This window comes from Corvus hawaiiensis, chromosome 1, assembly GCF_020740725.1.
Source record: "Corvus hawaiiensis isolate bCorHaw1 chromosome 1, bCorHaw1.pri.cur, whole genome shotgun sequence".
Taxonomy (NCBI): Eukaryota; Metazoa; Chordata; class Aves; order Passeriformes; family Corvidae; genus Corvus; species Corvus hawaiiensis.
Genome location: NC_063213.1, coordinates 38,414,825 through 38,430,850, shown reverse-complemented (window position 1 = coordinate 38,430,850; position 16,026 = coordinate 38,414,825). Strand labels below are relative to the sequence as shown.

General features: G+C 39.0%; 1 protein-coding gene across 2 annotated transcripts in view; it reads right to left on the bottom strand.

Annotated features, from left to right (window-relative positions):
• Window positions 1–16,026, bottom strand: part of OSBPL10 (oxysterol binding protein like 10) — a 112,970-nt gene that overhangs the window by 44,605 nt on the left and 52,339 nt on the right. For both annotated transcript variants that reach the window (XM_048301352.1, XM_048301342.1), the window contains exon 5: window positions 3,494–3,704. In XM_048301352.1, the coding sequence (XP_048157309.1) occupies window positions 3,494–3,704 (211 nt within the window). The remainder of the gene's footprint in view (window positions 1–3,493; window positions 3,705–16,026) is intronic.

Here is a 16,026-nt window from a genome sequence, read left to right as displayed (position 1 = left end):
TTATTTTCAAAGGTACCTGCCCCTTTTCTGCATGCCAAATGAACTCAAGCTTGTCAGAAGGCACTTAATGCTGATCAGCAAATACTTCAGATATACCTAAGTGGTGACATTGCTAGCCAAAAAGAAAGGCCTCGACATTCTCCTCCATCCTACCAAAAAAAAACCGTAATTCCCAAACCCAAAGAAGCTTGTAAAGATGCAATCCCTCATCCTCAACTCACACTATACGTAACCAACACTTTCAGCTAATAATACCCTTCTCCAGCATATTTTTCAATGAAAGAAAAAATATTACAAAGAATTTAGCCAATGATTAATGCACCTTTAATAATGACAGCTAGAAATTATTTTTGACATTATTTGACATTATTTTGACTCAAAAGTAGAAACACAGACAGGATTTTGCTTCACTGACTGTTCTTGTCGATGTACCTCCAAAAAAGACAATCACACAAACCCTTCCATGAATCTTCAGAGTGGAAATAAAAAATGTATTGACTAGCCTTCAAGGCAAGATTGAAGACTTCAGTTTAATCTTCATGTCTGTTTGTAGGCTTGAGGTCTAAGACTGACAATCTGTGAGAAACATGAAATGGAGAAATCATGTCATCCTTAAACTATTCTATTAGAAAGCATGCCATAAAAATATTTTAAGTCATGACCTACATAATTGTAGAATCTGGACAAGATTCCACTAGAGTGAATGCCAAGCTGCTTGTTTTCTACTCTAATTACCGGAAAACAAAGCAACAAAAATATTTACATCGAAAGAAAGAAGACACTTTTTTTCTTGTTCAAAAACAATAAATGTCAGTAAATCAGTTTAAAATAGCTACTATTTAATTATAATCTTCATGAGAGCATTCCATAAGTACTAGGTCAGAAACTCTCAGCTACTTTTAAGTCCTTGCTTTAGAGGCAGTAAGACTGCAAGGCCTCCAGAGCACAGGGAGGTCAGCAAAACTTGCACAATTGGGTATAAAGACACAAGGACACAAGGAAAGATACAGAGAAAGCATATTAAGTAGATATCTATCTACTTTTAAGGCACTCCTCTCTCTTTATGGCATAATAGTGAGAGGCTTGGATGCTGAAGGAAAGCAAGCTCAAGGGTAGGTTCAAGTCACCCAAGCTAAGCAATTGATAATTTCTCACACTCCACACAAGGAAGACTATGTTGCCTGGATTGCTTTCATGAACTGTAGGCTAGAAGCAAGAAAATAAATTATCAAATTCCTATCTTGTCTCTGTCTATGCATTCTGCCCCACGCTGCCCACTAGCACCTTTACACCACACAGCAGGTAATGAGACAGCACTGGGATTGAAGCACCTGGCAAGAAATTGCACAGGGCCATGACATCTCACGAGAAAGGTGTTTGAGAATTCCTATCACAGGAGCACATGGCTTCTAAACTAACAAGAGGCATTTTCACCTGACAGTGACAGTAAAGGTCATCTTCTGTTGTACCTGCTGTGTATAAAATTTAAATAATTCACCTGGAGAACACAATCAAAATGAAAGAGATCATCTCTCAGAATGAGAGTTTGCTAGTGGATTACTTAAAGGCTTTACTCTGAATAGGTATGAGCTTATGCAGCTTTGATGACTCTGAAACTCTACCGACTCAGCAGAAACGTTAAGTCTATCAAAGTACGCCTGGAAAAGACTAAGTGCGTAGGAAAATCAGTAATCAAGACTTGTAGGCCAGGTTCTTTCAGGCAACTGTATTGCATAATAAGGCCTAGGGAAAAAAAAAATTATTTCACAGACTTTCAGTCAGGGAGAAGAGACTAAATATTTCAGCAGCTTTTAGCTTCCTTAGTTCTTTTTTTTCTTTACTTCCATACCAAAGAATAAGCCCACGCACACACTGAAGAATTAACTGCTTGCATTCACGTTCTCACAGTTACACCAAAGATGCTGGTGTGAACCAGTGCTACAGAATTTTGATCCCTGAAAGGATTCTCGTGCAAGTTTACAGTCTTACAAAGAACAAACAAAAACACTTACTAGATTTTATTATTCAGTTTTTCATAGTCATGACTTTTTTTTAAAAAAAAATGGCGATTCCTTTTAAGCGATTACTAATGTTTTGCTTGCTTTTCTTTCTCTCTTCTTGTCCACAGATTCTCAAAAACCATTATCAAGTCAAAACACAGACACTGATTTAACACAGGATTATGTGGACACAGATTCAAGGACATGTACACCTCAAGTCATCTATCTCTTGACAGCTCACTTAGATCACATTGAGATGAAAAACAACCTTCAGGGACCTTGAAACTAGAAAGTAACTTTTCTTTGAAGGATGCTTTTCATCTCTGTTTCAAACCATTCTTTCTGAAATAAAGTTATATCAAATAATTTAATTCAGTGCACTTTAACATTACTACTTAAATAAGTTCAAGGGGGTTTTGCATTTTCTACAAGAAAACAGGAATTTTTTAAAAATCACGTTCCTTTATGAAACCAATCAGAATCTGGATGTGGGAAAGCCAGCATGTACCACAGGACAGGTGTCAAAAGCTTTAATACTGTTTTTCCCAAGAACCGCTTTCATATGATTTTCTTGCTTCCCAAGTAACCCTCTCACTTCTATTCTCCTCGCAATGGGAATGCTTCAGAGGCTGTCCCACCGTGCCACCTCAGTAGCCTTGAGGGCATATCCTGCCCTGCAAGTAAGGGCAGGTTGGGGGGGATTGTTGTGGAAGCACCTGAAGAAAACACAAAAAGCCACCCCATATCCAGAGTTCTGCTGCTGCTGCTTCTCTCACATCTACTCTTGCTCTTAAGACTTGGCAGTACAGTTTATGCATGGTAAAACACTCCACCCTTTCAGAAAGCTAAAGGTCCAACTTCCAACATTATGGACAGACCCAGAACTGGGTGAACTGGAAACACTGAGGTACGTGGGGACTGAGAGGCTCATGCCCACAGAGCTCAGTGGAGTATCACACTGACATTTTAGGCTCATAAAAACTTGCTGCAGATTTTCTTTTTTTTTTTTTTTAAGCATGGAGAACTCTTTCCAGACTCAAAGAAAACCACAGACTGAAATAAATCCACCTCAGCAGCATCCTTTCATGCAGAAAACTGGAAAAATTATTTTCACTGTAGCACTGCATAGTATTATTTTTATCAAACAAATCTGTATTGAGATTGAAATCTGTTAAGAAAAAAAAGAAAGGAGGGGGAGCACAACAAAACAACCAAGCTGGTTCAGCACTGCCATTAAGAATGTAGGTTTATATATACCTCTTCTCCATGCCCCATTTTTTTTTGTGTTGCTGTCTTCAGGACTGGATTTCTCTGAGAATACCATCTCTTTTCCTCCTCTCTTCTGATTGCAATACATTTCATGTCTTTTTTTAGGCAATGAACTACAGTGCTCGTCCCAACTTGCCTCTCTAAGAAGGGTTAATTTTGCCTGCTTCAAATCATAATAACACCCCAAGGCACATGAACTAACACCTAAGGGAGCTCGTGCTCACCTGATGACAGTGTCCTGTTATGCTGTTGGCCCACTTGATGCATGCTTTGCTGTAGTAGACTCAGGCATTCTCCAAGGCAGCTCAGGGTGGCAGCAGAGGTAGCTTTTAAAAGTAGCAAGTCCTGATCCAAGGCAGTAAGGGGTCCAGAATTTGGGAGAGCTTCAATGGCTTGTACAAGATTCTTCTGTTGTCCTTCAGCTTGGCTCATGATCTGTAAAGGTCCAAAAACATCTGCTGTCATAGGAAATATCACTATGTAGCTGTGAAATTCTTATGGATTGAAATAGTGACTAAATGTGAAGAACTACCACAAATGGATGTTAATGTTCTGATCCAAACATACCATATACTCACCTACAAAAACGAAGGGCTTGAGACTACCAAAGTCCTGTAAAAATGTCAAGACTATGTTAGAGAAAATAGTCTCTTAAAATAGTAGGTTCACAGTAGGTTTAATAGTGACTCATAGTTTCTGAAAGTCTTTGTAAGGAAAAGTATGAAAATTCTACTTCCTTCTCTGTTATTAACTTAGGCTTAGATTTTCTTGCCTTTGTCTGTGATTTGAGACACTCAGAACCCACACTGTCCTTCCTCCTTCCCTAAATAAAGTATCTAATCACAATTTAAGAACGGGCATTATCCATTTCTCAAGCATCACTAAGGAACTGTTTTTACAAAATGCAGTAATTTTTAAGTTTACAGACAGTAGCATAGGAAGCAACTTAGAGTACTTATTTCATATCCAATATGAACACCAGCTGCCAGGCAGAAAGTTAACCTCTTTCTAGATTTGGACCATCCAGATGAAGATAAAAGGGGTGCTTGTATAGCAGGTAAAAACAGTATTTGAGCAGGCCGCTCTTTAAGCAAATTGGCAAGCTTTCAAAATCCTAAAGCCAAAAGAAAAAGGAGCTGTTCAAAATTTCTCTCTCCATTCTTACAGCCTGTAGGAAATGATATATGTACATGACAAGCCTCTTAGACTTACCTTGCAAAAAACTTACTGCAAAAAGATACAGGTTTACACTTGAGGTAGCCAAAGCTTTCAGAAAAATGTATCTGAAAACATCATAATAAACAAAGATTCAAGCCCCACTTGTCCACGCTGCTCTACTGTAAAAATGTATTATGAACTTCATGACTTTTTTATTATCATTATTATATTTTCAAGTATTGTGAGCTTCCTGCAGCCTTCCTCCGCTACTGTAAATTGACTGATTGAAAAAATATATGTTGAGTGCACTGAAAAGCTAGAAAGGAAACTGAACTCAGAGATGCAAATAACCATTCTTGCAAAAAAAGAGTAGAATCACACAAAAGCTGTTGCTGCAGCCCGTAAATTTAGCCAAATGCCTTGCTGAAGGTTAACATGACATTTTAATAATCAACATTTAAAACACAGGCCAAAACTTCAGTAAAAGCCACAGACAATTTTAATTCCCTTTGACAGAGAACAAGACCTGTCAGAAGGTGACACAGACCCCTCCAATACGCAGCTTTAGGCAGCCACAGAATCCCAGGCAATGCTCTGCTTTCAGAAGTCACACACTGTGAACCTGAGCTCCATAGCACAGACAAGGTGGCTGCTTCAAAGATAAACAAAAGCAAAAACACCACAGACACACACTTATGCAAGTATTCCTCAGTCACGGAAAGAGCACAAGGAGGCCAAGTGAAGGAACAGCTAGGAGAAAAAAGATGACCATCTCCCTGGAAGACTAACCAATATAATTGTATGGAAAACTGCTTCTCTCCTTTTCCCATCCTGCGTAAGAGTGTGAAATTGAAAACCTGACATTCTCATACTTCACAGTGACAGAAATGTTCTATTTTCATTTCCAAATGACTAGTTTTCCTACTTTTTTTTTTTTGTGGGAAACAGCTTACAATTCCAAGATTTGCTTCCATAAAAAATAAAATCAAAAATAAAACTCCGAAAACATCAAACATTTCAATTTTCCCTCCCCCTTAATTAAGGGCAACTATATTCTTTTGCAGATAAAGACAGGAGCACAAGGTAAATTGATCAGGGAGCTTAGAAGACATTTGAAAAATTAACTGAATCTTTGCAGCTATCACCCAGCCCAAAACTTTACAGACTTTTGTAGGCTGTATTCTTCCTAGATTAGGAGAAATTTCCATAAAATCAATGATTTATTCTACCTTTATCCAAAACAAGGTGCTGGTCTGAGTCCTATTGTTTCCTAGCTGACCTAAGACAGCTTTAAAGCAGCCTTTTGATTCATCTTTTCCTTACTACCTAGTTTCATGTTACAGGTGTGATACCAGCAGCTGTTCTACAAACCTGACACAGCAGAAGACATCTGGAACAGCAACTTCTGTGTAGGACTCAAAGTATTAGGACTTGCTGAACACTTACTGCTCAAGCACAGATCAAAACCACACTGTTTAAGGTGCTGAATGACCAGAACAAAGATGAAGAACCTCCCCTATTCTGAAGTGACAGATCAACTCTATGGCATGACATATATTATTGAAATAACTCAACTTTTTTTACATGCTTGCCAATTTTTTTTAAAGACCTTGACAAAAGATTTCAGAAGAGCTGAAGTGTAGTTGTTCTACAGAGAGTAAATCAAGGAGGAGCCAACACAAAAACACCAAACCATACAAGAAAAAATTCATTAAACACATTAATCCTTAACAGGACAGCCACTAAGTCATGCAGTTATAGCATTATCCTCTTACTGGTGGGTCTGGTTTTTACCTTCTCCCAGGAGAGGCAAAATGTTTGACTTAAGAGCAGTCTAAGCTAGTTTCAAAATCAGAATGAAAAGCTTTGATTTTGAGAAAGGTAAGTTTTAACTTCCATTTTCCAAAGTGAAATAACTTGCATAATTTTGAATTACTTTGCCTTTACATGGGTTTATTTTAGCACCTTACAATTCTCCATCCTTCCCATTTGCAAATACAGACAGCTCAAAGTAGTAGTTCTTTACTTGTAACAACAACAAAGGCTATTTTTTGCCCTATCTCCTCACCAAATCTCAACTCATTTCTCTTTCCACTCTTGTTTTGAATTTGACACCTCCTCTTCACCTATATATTCTTCTCATAATATCACAAAAAAACTTCACATTCTCAGAAATGCACTGAAACTTCAAAAATACAACTTTATGATAGATATACAATAAAAAAAACCTGAAAGTACCATCAGGACTACATGGATTAAAAGGAATTGTAAGTGTGCAAATTTCTAGCATTAGTAGGCCTGCATTAACTTAACTGGCAAGTATTCAGTAAGAAGAAGCCTCGTCCTAGGAAGACACCAGTTCAAATGCATGGTTTGCTTCTTTCTCCATCTTCTGCCTGATGCAGGAGAACAAGCAGCTGACATGCGTTCCCTATTAACAGCTGCTCCTGAAGCTTGAAGGAGATTCAGACCTATTTTAGCCTGTCAGAAATTCTCAGGTATTGCCAGTGCTCTTGTGGTGGGTTTACTTTAGCTGGTCACCCAGTGCCCACCACTTCCCCTCCCTGTCTGAAAACCAAAAGGCTCATGGGTCAAGATAAGGACAGGGAGGTCACCCAATTACCATCACAGGTAAAACAGACTTGACTCAGGGAAATTAGTTTAATTAGTACCAATCAGAGTAAAGTAATGAGAAAATAAAACCAAATCTTACTTTTCCCCCCCCCCCTTCTCAGGTTTAACTTCATTCCCAGTTTCACTACTTTTGCTCCTTCCCCCCAGCAGCACAGGGGGACAGTTAGGAGGAGTTACAGCCTGCTCATGACACATTGTCTCTTCCACTCCATCCTCCTTGCTCTCTTCACCTGATCCAGGATGGGGTCCTCCACGAACTGCCCCAGCACAGGGTCTCTCACAGGGTCACAAATCCTGTCAGCAAACCTGCTTTTAAAAGCACAGGTTCACAGTCTCTTTCAGGCATCCATCTGCTCTGGCAAGGGTTCCGCCATGGGCTGTGGGTGCACCTCTGTTCACCATGGACCTCCATGGGCTTCAGAGGGACATCCTGCTCACAAGGGGCTGCAGGGAAATCCCTGCTCCAGTACCTGGAGCACCACTTTCCTCTCCTTCATCATTGGCCTTGGTGTCTGCAGTTGCTTCTCTCACATATTCTCACTCCTCCCTTCTCTGGCTGCTGTTGAACAGCAGTTTTTTCCCCCCTTCTTAAATCTGTTATCACAGAGGCTCTACCACCACGGCCGATGGGCTTGGGCTTGGCCAGCTGCAGGTCCATCTTGGAGCCAGCTGGCCTTGGCTCTGTCGGACATGGGGAAGCTTCTGGCAGCTTCTCACAGAAGCCACATCAGCAGCCCTTCTCCAACAAAAACCTTGCCATGCAGAGCTAATACAATCATCCTGAATAACATTATACTCAAAGAAACCTGCCATCCAATGACCCTCTCATGAATGTCAGAATGCAACAGGAAACATCTGTGATGTTTTCTTCTGTAGGTCCTCCCCTCCCTACCACTTGCTCCAATACAGACAATCCACAGCTTTTGCTGCTGCCGGCTTCCTCCTCTTCAGAGCTGATCTTAACATCCTGTGGGATTGCTTTCCCTACTTAAATCCCAGACACAGGAACTGCTAACTACTCCTTCACAGCTGGAACTGCACCTCCTGGATCTTCCTGTTGTGAACACATAGCCAAAACGATGTATGACACAAACACTTATGTGATAAGAATCCAAACAAACGGTGAGTAGAAACGACTAATTCTCAGGGTTATCTCCGCAGTATGTGGAAGATTAGCAAAAAAAGCCATGAGATACCCTAGGTTTCAAAGAAATTTATTCCAGACATAATAAGATGAAAGAACATTCTTTCATGCAGTAAATAAGCTAAAATTAGTTACCAAAAATTAATTTAGGAAATAATAATGAGAAACTGAAGTCCTATTTCCCATGCTAAAAGAAAAACATACAGGACTTCAGTATTTTGTTAGAATACTAGATGATACACTAATCTTTCCCATGCAGAAAAACCATCCTACAAAACCTGAATTTATTCAATGCTTCAATTTGTTTCTAGAAAGAGAAAGGGATATATTCTAAATTATTAAGTGTAACAACAATCTCCATTTAAGATTTTTCCTCCCATCCTACAACAAAAATAAACAGAAACTTCAAAGGAAGAAAACTGAATAGCCACACCTGGATGTAAGAGCATATGATTGCTTTTTGACATCATTTTATTTTAAATACTTTTGTTATCCAGACTCCAGGACTAACAGGCGCAAGTCTGTTTGTCTAGGACAGATGTGTATTATCAGAACATCTTTCTTTCTAGAATTATTGCTCCTACAGGATTTCACCCAATTAACACAGTGCCTCGCAACAACCTAAACCAAACACCAGCTTTATGCCATCTGTAAAACTACTCAATCCACAGCTGCCGCAGGGGCACCTCCCAAGACAGTGACTTCAGGTTCCTCAAAGCAAAGGAAGAATGACATCAGCCATATTACCTCAGAGGGCAAGCAGACACTCTCCCTTTGTCACCCAGGCCATGTAGAGCTATCCAAGAAAATAAGTAGCATCACCAATCCTGTCTTTCTACATAATGATTTAAATACTTCAGCTCATCCTACCCCTCTTTTAGAATATAAAACACGAGGGAGAGTCTTCAGACTGCACCAGACACAATCTGGTACACATATGGGCAATTTCAATTTTAGCTTAAATTTAGTTTAGATGTTGTTTAAATGTAGTTTAAATAGTGTTGATCACACAATTGAGTCCTTTTATAGTCTGTATTAAGATATGCCTACCCATGCATGAGGAAAAATCCAAAACACTCCAGAGAAAAAAGAAAATGTTCTTTTAGTGCTGAAAACCCACAGAAATTCTGTATCATCAAGCTCCTCTGTGACATGCTAGAAATCATTCATGAAGGAAACATTCTGCTCCATCAGTTAATAACTCTTTTTCTCTACGGTAGTAATCTCTGCACACCATCACCAGCAGCACGTGGTCTGCAGACTTATCTGTAGGCAATTCCTCTGAAAGATTTAATGCAGTGATTTTTATTTTTCAATCCTTTCCATTATTGACTGCATGCAAGTTGAAAACCATTATTAAAAACATGGGGAAATAAACAACACAATAAAAAGTGCTTGTACAAAAAACAGAGCATCTGTAAAAATAACCGGTTGTGTGGAAAAACCTTTAGACACTTAAATAATAACAGAAATGCAACATGCATCACTTCCTTAAATCTCTAAGTCAAGCTGTCCTTGTGAGAAGTTTACTGCTTTTAAAGACTGGGAAATAGCCAGTTTGCTGCTTCACTATTTTTTGGCAGGATTTAGTTGGTTGGTGCTTCATTTGGGGTGGGATTTTTAATAAAGTGTAATATGAAAACACAGTCTCTCTCTCTCTGACACATACAAACACACACAGAGACACTTTCTGGAAATACTAGTTTTTTACTTTTTAGAAAATAGTACCAGAAAAATAACTTTTCAGAAAACATTGGGAAAGGACAGCAGGTGAGACCAGCTTTTCAAACTACTCTAGAATAAGTCACAAGTGATATATGAGTCAGGACATTTAACCATTGTTAAACATGCATATTTCACAGGGGTTTGTATTTTTTTCTTTTATTTCATAGAAAACATAGATTTTCTTAAAAGCAAAAGCAGATGAAGAACAGAAAAGTCTGCACGCAAAAAATAAAAACCTTCTAAATCACTGTAAACGTGATATATTGTGTTTCCACATGAACTTAATACAGCCATCAATTCTGACCTTGAGCAAGGACCCCTCTTGCTATCTTGACCGGTATTTCATCAACAACACAAACTGTCATATTGTAAAAATCGAAAGTTAAAACAGACAGCCAGTATAAGTAGAATATATGTGTATATGCATATGGGTATATATACACACATACATCTATCAGGAATATATCAAAATATAAGATACTGATACCTGGAACTCTAATGTCACTAAAGCAATCACACCAGTCACTAATTGGACACACTAGCTACCAATACAGCTCATATTCACAAATCCCACAGGATTTCCATTAAACCTAACCCCTTTCCACTATTCATTCTGAAAAAGAAAAGAGCATCAACACACATGCAGAAAGACTACTGTAAATACCGTTAACCATCACCTCAGAAAGTATACCTCACCAATCCAGATGTCTGACAAATGAAGGTAACTTCTACAAATGCAGTAGAAGTGATTTTTTTTTCCCAAATTTAATGCACTGTTGTTTTGAGTTAAGCATAACCACTGCAGAGGAAGTGAACTTTTGCCATGACTTAACTACTGAGAAGAGGTCTCAGACTACTCAAGGCCACTTGCTGTGTCCATCTTACTACTTGATAAAAGAAATTTTCTGACAAAGATTTACAGACTTCACTCTTTTCTTCATGAAGTCACATAACAGATCTTTAAATGGGATTACAGCTATAGCATGCAAGCCAGGAAGACAAAATTACAGCTTAATATATAACAAAGGTGAAATAAGTAAGAACAGAGGTTGCTGCTGGAAGTACTCCAGTAGCTAACATAAATCTCTTATCAAGATGATTTTGCACTTCAGCTTTTAAAGTGTCTAGTGTAGAAACACGCAGAAGACCAGATGACCACAGGTAACTTATCTGTACACTTTGCTCGCAATAAAACCTGACCTTCGGACCAAAAAGAACCTCCTTGGACTGTAAACAGGAAAGAATTCTACCCACAAAGCTTCAGTCTGGATTAAGACCCACAGCAGCCTCTGTGAACATTACTATATTAATGACAAAAAATGTTTTAAGGAAGCATCCTACAACACCAAGTGAGATACACTGAAAATGTCTTGGAAAGATGGAACCAGATAATGACACCCATATCAGCTGTCCTTTCCTGATTACTGCTTCCCTCCCATTACCGGGAATAAGCACGGAATTCTCCATTATCATCACCTCAGGATAGCAGCCAACTTGACCTCAATTATTTTAATGAAGCAAACAATGAACGTTAAAATTGGAATGACTTGTTATATAATAGTTATTAAGGCTTAGACACATACATCCTATCAACAAAGCTTCAAAGGAGCAAGTTAATTTTCATTTGGCATGTAATTTGCAGACAGAGACACAAAAAGTGATGGAATGAACAGAACTATCACCTCTGTCAGTCAGGATGGAAGCTAATCACCAGGGCACATTTCTTCTTCAGTCCTTGCCTCTGCTTTCACAATTCAATTTTTTCCCTCGAAGGAGAATGAAAACAAGCTCCCTCCACCCCATCTTTTATTTTGTCTTTTCCCTAACCAGGAACTCACATAATCTCTGTTAGGGAAAAAACTGAAAAGTCAGCTGCTACTTATCTTCATTGTCTCACCGAACAAAACATTACTTCCTTTAGGGTTTTGTTTTGGTTTTTCGTTCTCAGCCTCTTCCCCATGTGCTCCACAGGCTGGTTCCTTGTGAGGAAAACCTTACAGAACACACACCAAATGTCATCAGGACTGAGTCTAAAAGCCAAGTCTAAGACAACCAGAAAAACGGGGAGTGGAGGAGGCAGGCTGCCTCAATTGTTTCCTGTCCTTAGCTACTCTCATCAATCTGCTGCTCTCCCACTGGTTGCCATCAGCACCTCCTGGGGCTATGAGCTCTCCACAGACCTCAGCACAGGGTTTACTCTCCAGTGAGCAGCTCTTATTTACCTACTTCTGTCATGAGCATTTTGAATTGGCTAGTTAATTTCTTCATATACTAAACATGAAACTATGCTCCATTCTTTACATATTCAATCCCTATTTTATATCTTCAAATTCTGTAATTTGGACACTTGCTGTATATCCTTACAACATAATATAATTCTGTTTTGTTCAGACAACATTCTTTAATCATTTGATGAACTACAGACATCTTCCATTTGGCCTACTATCCAATAGCTTATTAATCACACCTGCAAGCTCCCCTGCTATTAGTTGCACAGCTACAATAGTAAGACTTTGTATTTTGTAGGTCTGCATACTACTGCTTTAGTCCATAAAGCTGCCAGATTTGGGGGAGACAGGAAAAAGGGGACACAAGTCTTTTTTGCTGACTAGCCTGGAAGCCTTAAACATTCCTTGCAGTAGCAGAGGAAGAAAATTAATCTACCTTTCCAAGAAATTCTCAGTCTGTTGCAGCTCAGGTATACGAGAGGACACTCCTCCCTTCCTCCCTTTAAAATAGGCAGAAGCTCAGTAAGAAGGGGAGCTGACCTAACTAGCTGTTTTACAAAAGCATCTCTCTTCTCAGAAGAATGAAAGACAGGATATATTTAACAGATCTATCTCCAAACACCGAAGAGTGTATATGGTATCTGTAATTGTCAGTGTTCTCTGGGACTTCATGAAGACACTTTATCTGGATGCAAAACACTCCCAAGGACAATCTGAGTGTCCTGAGTTTCTAATGAAGTCTGCTTCTTACATCAGGGAAACAGAGAGACCCCAGAGAGAGTTTCACAGTCCTTGCAACACATATGGTTAGTAAAGAGGATTGAAGCAGTTCTGGCAGGATCCCTGAGAATGCCTCCAGAAAACTCACCAAAACAGCCCACCTACTCAGGCCAAAACAAATCAGATGCTTCCCTTTGCTACCTCCTTACCACATTTCCTTATGACAACCCCAGACATAAGGTTAAATGCATGCTCTCTGTAGTCAATCTGTCCTCCTCCCCTGAGAAATGAGCTTCTGAATGACAGAAAGGCAGCTGAGGGCAAGGGTGAGGAAAAGATCTGGTGTCCATGCAAACAGACTAGGACAAAAAGTTCAGATTTTGCCAGAGAATATTTAAGTAGACAGATGATCTTGGAGTTTCTAGAGGATGTTTTTAGTCTTAATCAATACTCTGATGTATATACTCAGCTTTCCTTGAGTGGCTTCATATTATATAGGTGGGGGAAAAAATGGGAGGGGAGGGAAGCTTTTCCTATCATCCTCCCAAAAATTTTTAATTATCCTGAGAATACCTTCTTGCTGCTTAAATCTGAAAGAGAATACTTCTCCCTCACAAAACAACATCAACTTCATGGTTTTTTCCCTGTGGAAGATTTACAGACAAACCAAAGTACTGAAACACTAGAGATAAAAAAAATTCCTCTCATAGTGTCAGCTGTCTAAGAGTGTTTAATGGAGCTACTCCACAAGTCTTTAGGTGAGAAGTGAAATCTTTTTAGAAAGAGCTGGTTGCCATAACAAATATACAAGTGAAAGTCAGTGATTCAGACAAATTGTATCAATGAGCACTGCGTTTTCCTACAAATCAGAGTGAGTAAGCTATTTTTCTCCAAAATGATCAACCTAGCACTGGTCACTTTGCCACTGGAGGGAGGTGTCTGGGAATCAGCGCCTGTTGCAGGACACAAGGCAGGTTTCCTCTTTTGCCTGTTGTGTTACAGCTCCCTGTGAACACTCCACATATCCAGGTAACACATGACATTTTGCACAAAAACGACTAGTAAATGCTGGGTTTCTTCACCGTGCTCCCTTTTCTTGAGGATTTTCTATGAACCACAGCCTACTAATAGCCACCTATTGAGACTTAGCATTTACTGGCAAACACAACTCAAGTAGAGCAGAGTGTTGGCATCTTGAGGAAAAATCACAGGGAAGAGAAAAAGCAGCTCCCAATGTTGTTTCCCCCACCTCGCATGCTTTCAGTGATCCAGAACCAAAAAATTAGACAAGCAGAAAGAAGGAGTCCACAAATTCAAGTAAATCTTGGATGGCAACTGGCTGCCATCTAGCCAAGCAGGAAGCACACTGTTCTATTTTAAACCACAGAATGCAGTATTGAGAGCAGTTTATAAAAAGCACTTTGTGGGAAATTATTCTTATGCAATTTTACTATAAAAATTACCTCACAAAGTCATTATTTTTAGTCATTAAATGTTACTCATAAGCAGATGTTATTCTGTGGGCTTTTCGGAGTAGCAGTTTTTCTTACACTTCAGAAAGATCACTTTGCTGAAGCTAACAGCTATAGTCCTAAGCTGGAAAGCATATTTTGATTATCAGGAATTTAGGCTAATTTGTGAATTTCAAGTATTCCAAAGAGCTCCTAAAATGTCGCTGCTAGCCATTAAGTCAACATCAGCAATCACAGGAAAATTCTATCAGTTTACTGCAATATAGGGCACAATTGATAAAAAGTAAGGTTTGGACTCTGAGTGAAATTAGTCTTCAGAAGAGAAAAGGCCATGTTGAACATAAATTACACACTTCAGCATGAGTAGCTTCAAGGATGCAGAGGTTTCTGTCAGAACATATGGTGCTGGAAAAAGTAACTCTATAAACTTTTTAGATTTTTATTATTATTATTATTCCATTCTAGCTGGGAATATATAAACACACATACTGCCACTCAGAGAAGTCCAATATGCCATACAGTAGACAAACTTCTGATGGACAGTCCCAGTGCATCTTCCCTTTGCCAAGACTGCTTTTAGATCCTTTCACCCCTTCTCTCTGTTAGCCACCTAACTTGTAGTGTCCAAGCATAAAACTGACTTTTGTTTCCATCATTTAAAAAACCCTGAGATGCGTACATCACTTCCCCATCTTACAGTCAATTCACCTCACGTTTTCTGAGAAGTCAGTGAGCTGTCCATATCAAGGCTATCTAACCTTGCCATTCCTGAGTCTTCCATAAAGTGCACCTCCATAGGCTGTCACAAAGCATTCCTAATCCATTCCTTTGACTTCTCCCTATGTAGAAAAGCTGACTGTCAACTGGTTTAAGTTGACATCATTAACTTCACCGCACTGAAGTAATTCACCATACACTACCATAATTTTGAGTACCCAACTTGTGACACGCTGTAAGGCTGAAGCACCCTTATATAGCAACTTTTCCACAAATCCATCTGTTTTGTGTCTGTCAGCCTAAACCTATCAATAAAACTGCAATTGGATAACTGGGGTTTTAGGAGAAAACCTGTACGCAGTTATCCCAGAACATAGTAGATACCACCAGAAAAACATGCTAAGAAGTATGTGCAAGAACATATGACTGTGCTTCCTAGAAAGTGGCAAAGGGAAGAGACAAATGAATGAACCATAATAAAAATCTAAAATAATTCATCAGTGACAGCTATGTATCTAGTACCTATAATACAATGCTACTTTAAGGCATATTAGTCAGATTCGGGCAGATGTAGCTCTGGCTTGCTTGCTGGATGAGATGTTGCTAGCCATTGTCTTATTAGCCATTCTTTTAAAGCATATTGTCAGAAATCAGAATTGCAACCAATAAGCAGCTGCTGAAAAGCACCTATGTAGCACAGTTTCCAAAGCATTCAACACCTGCAATACAAGCACTACAATAAGAACATGCAGCAAAAGCTGTTAGAGATCAGGTCTTTAAGTAACTAAGAGCTACAGTGCTTACTATTCACATTTGTTGTAAACTCAAAATGTTCCCTGTGTTTCTTAGCGTAGTATTCAGTACTTTAGGTGTTACACAAGGAGCTGAAGATTATAGTAAGCCCTCAATAAAAGTGTATAATAATGTAAACTTAATGGTATGCTTAAAATATATGAGCC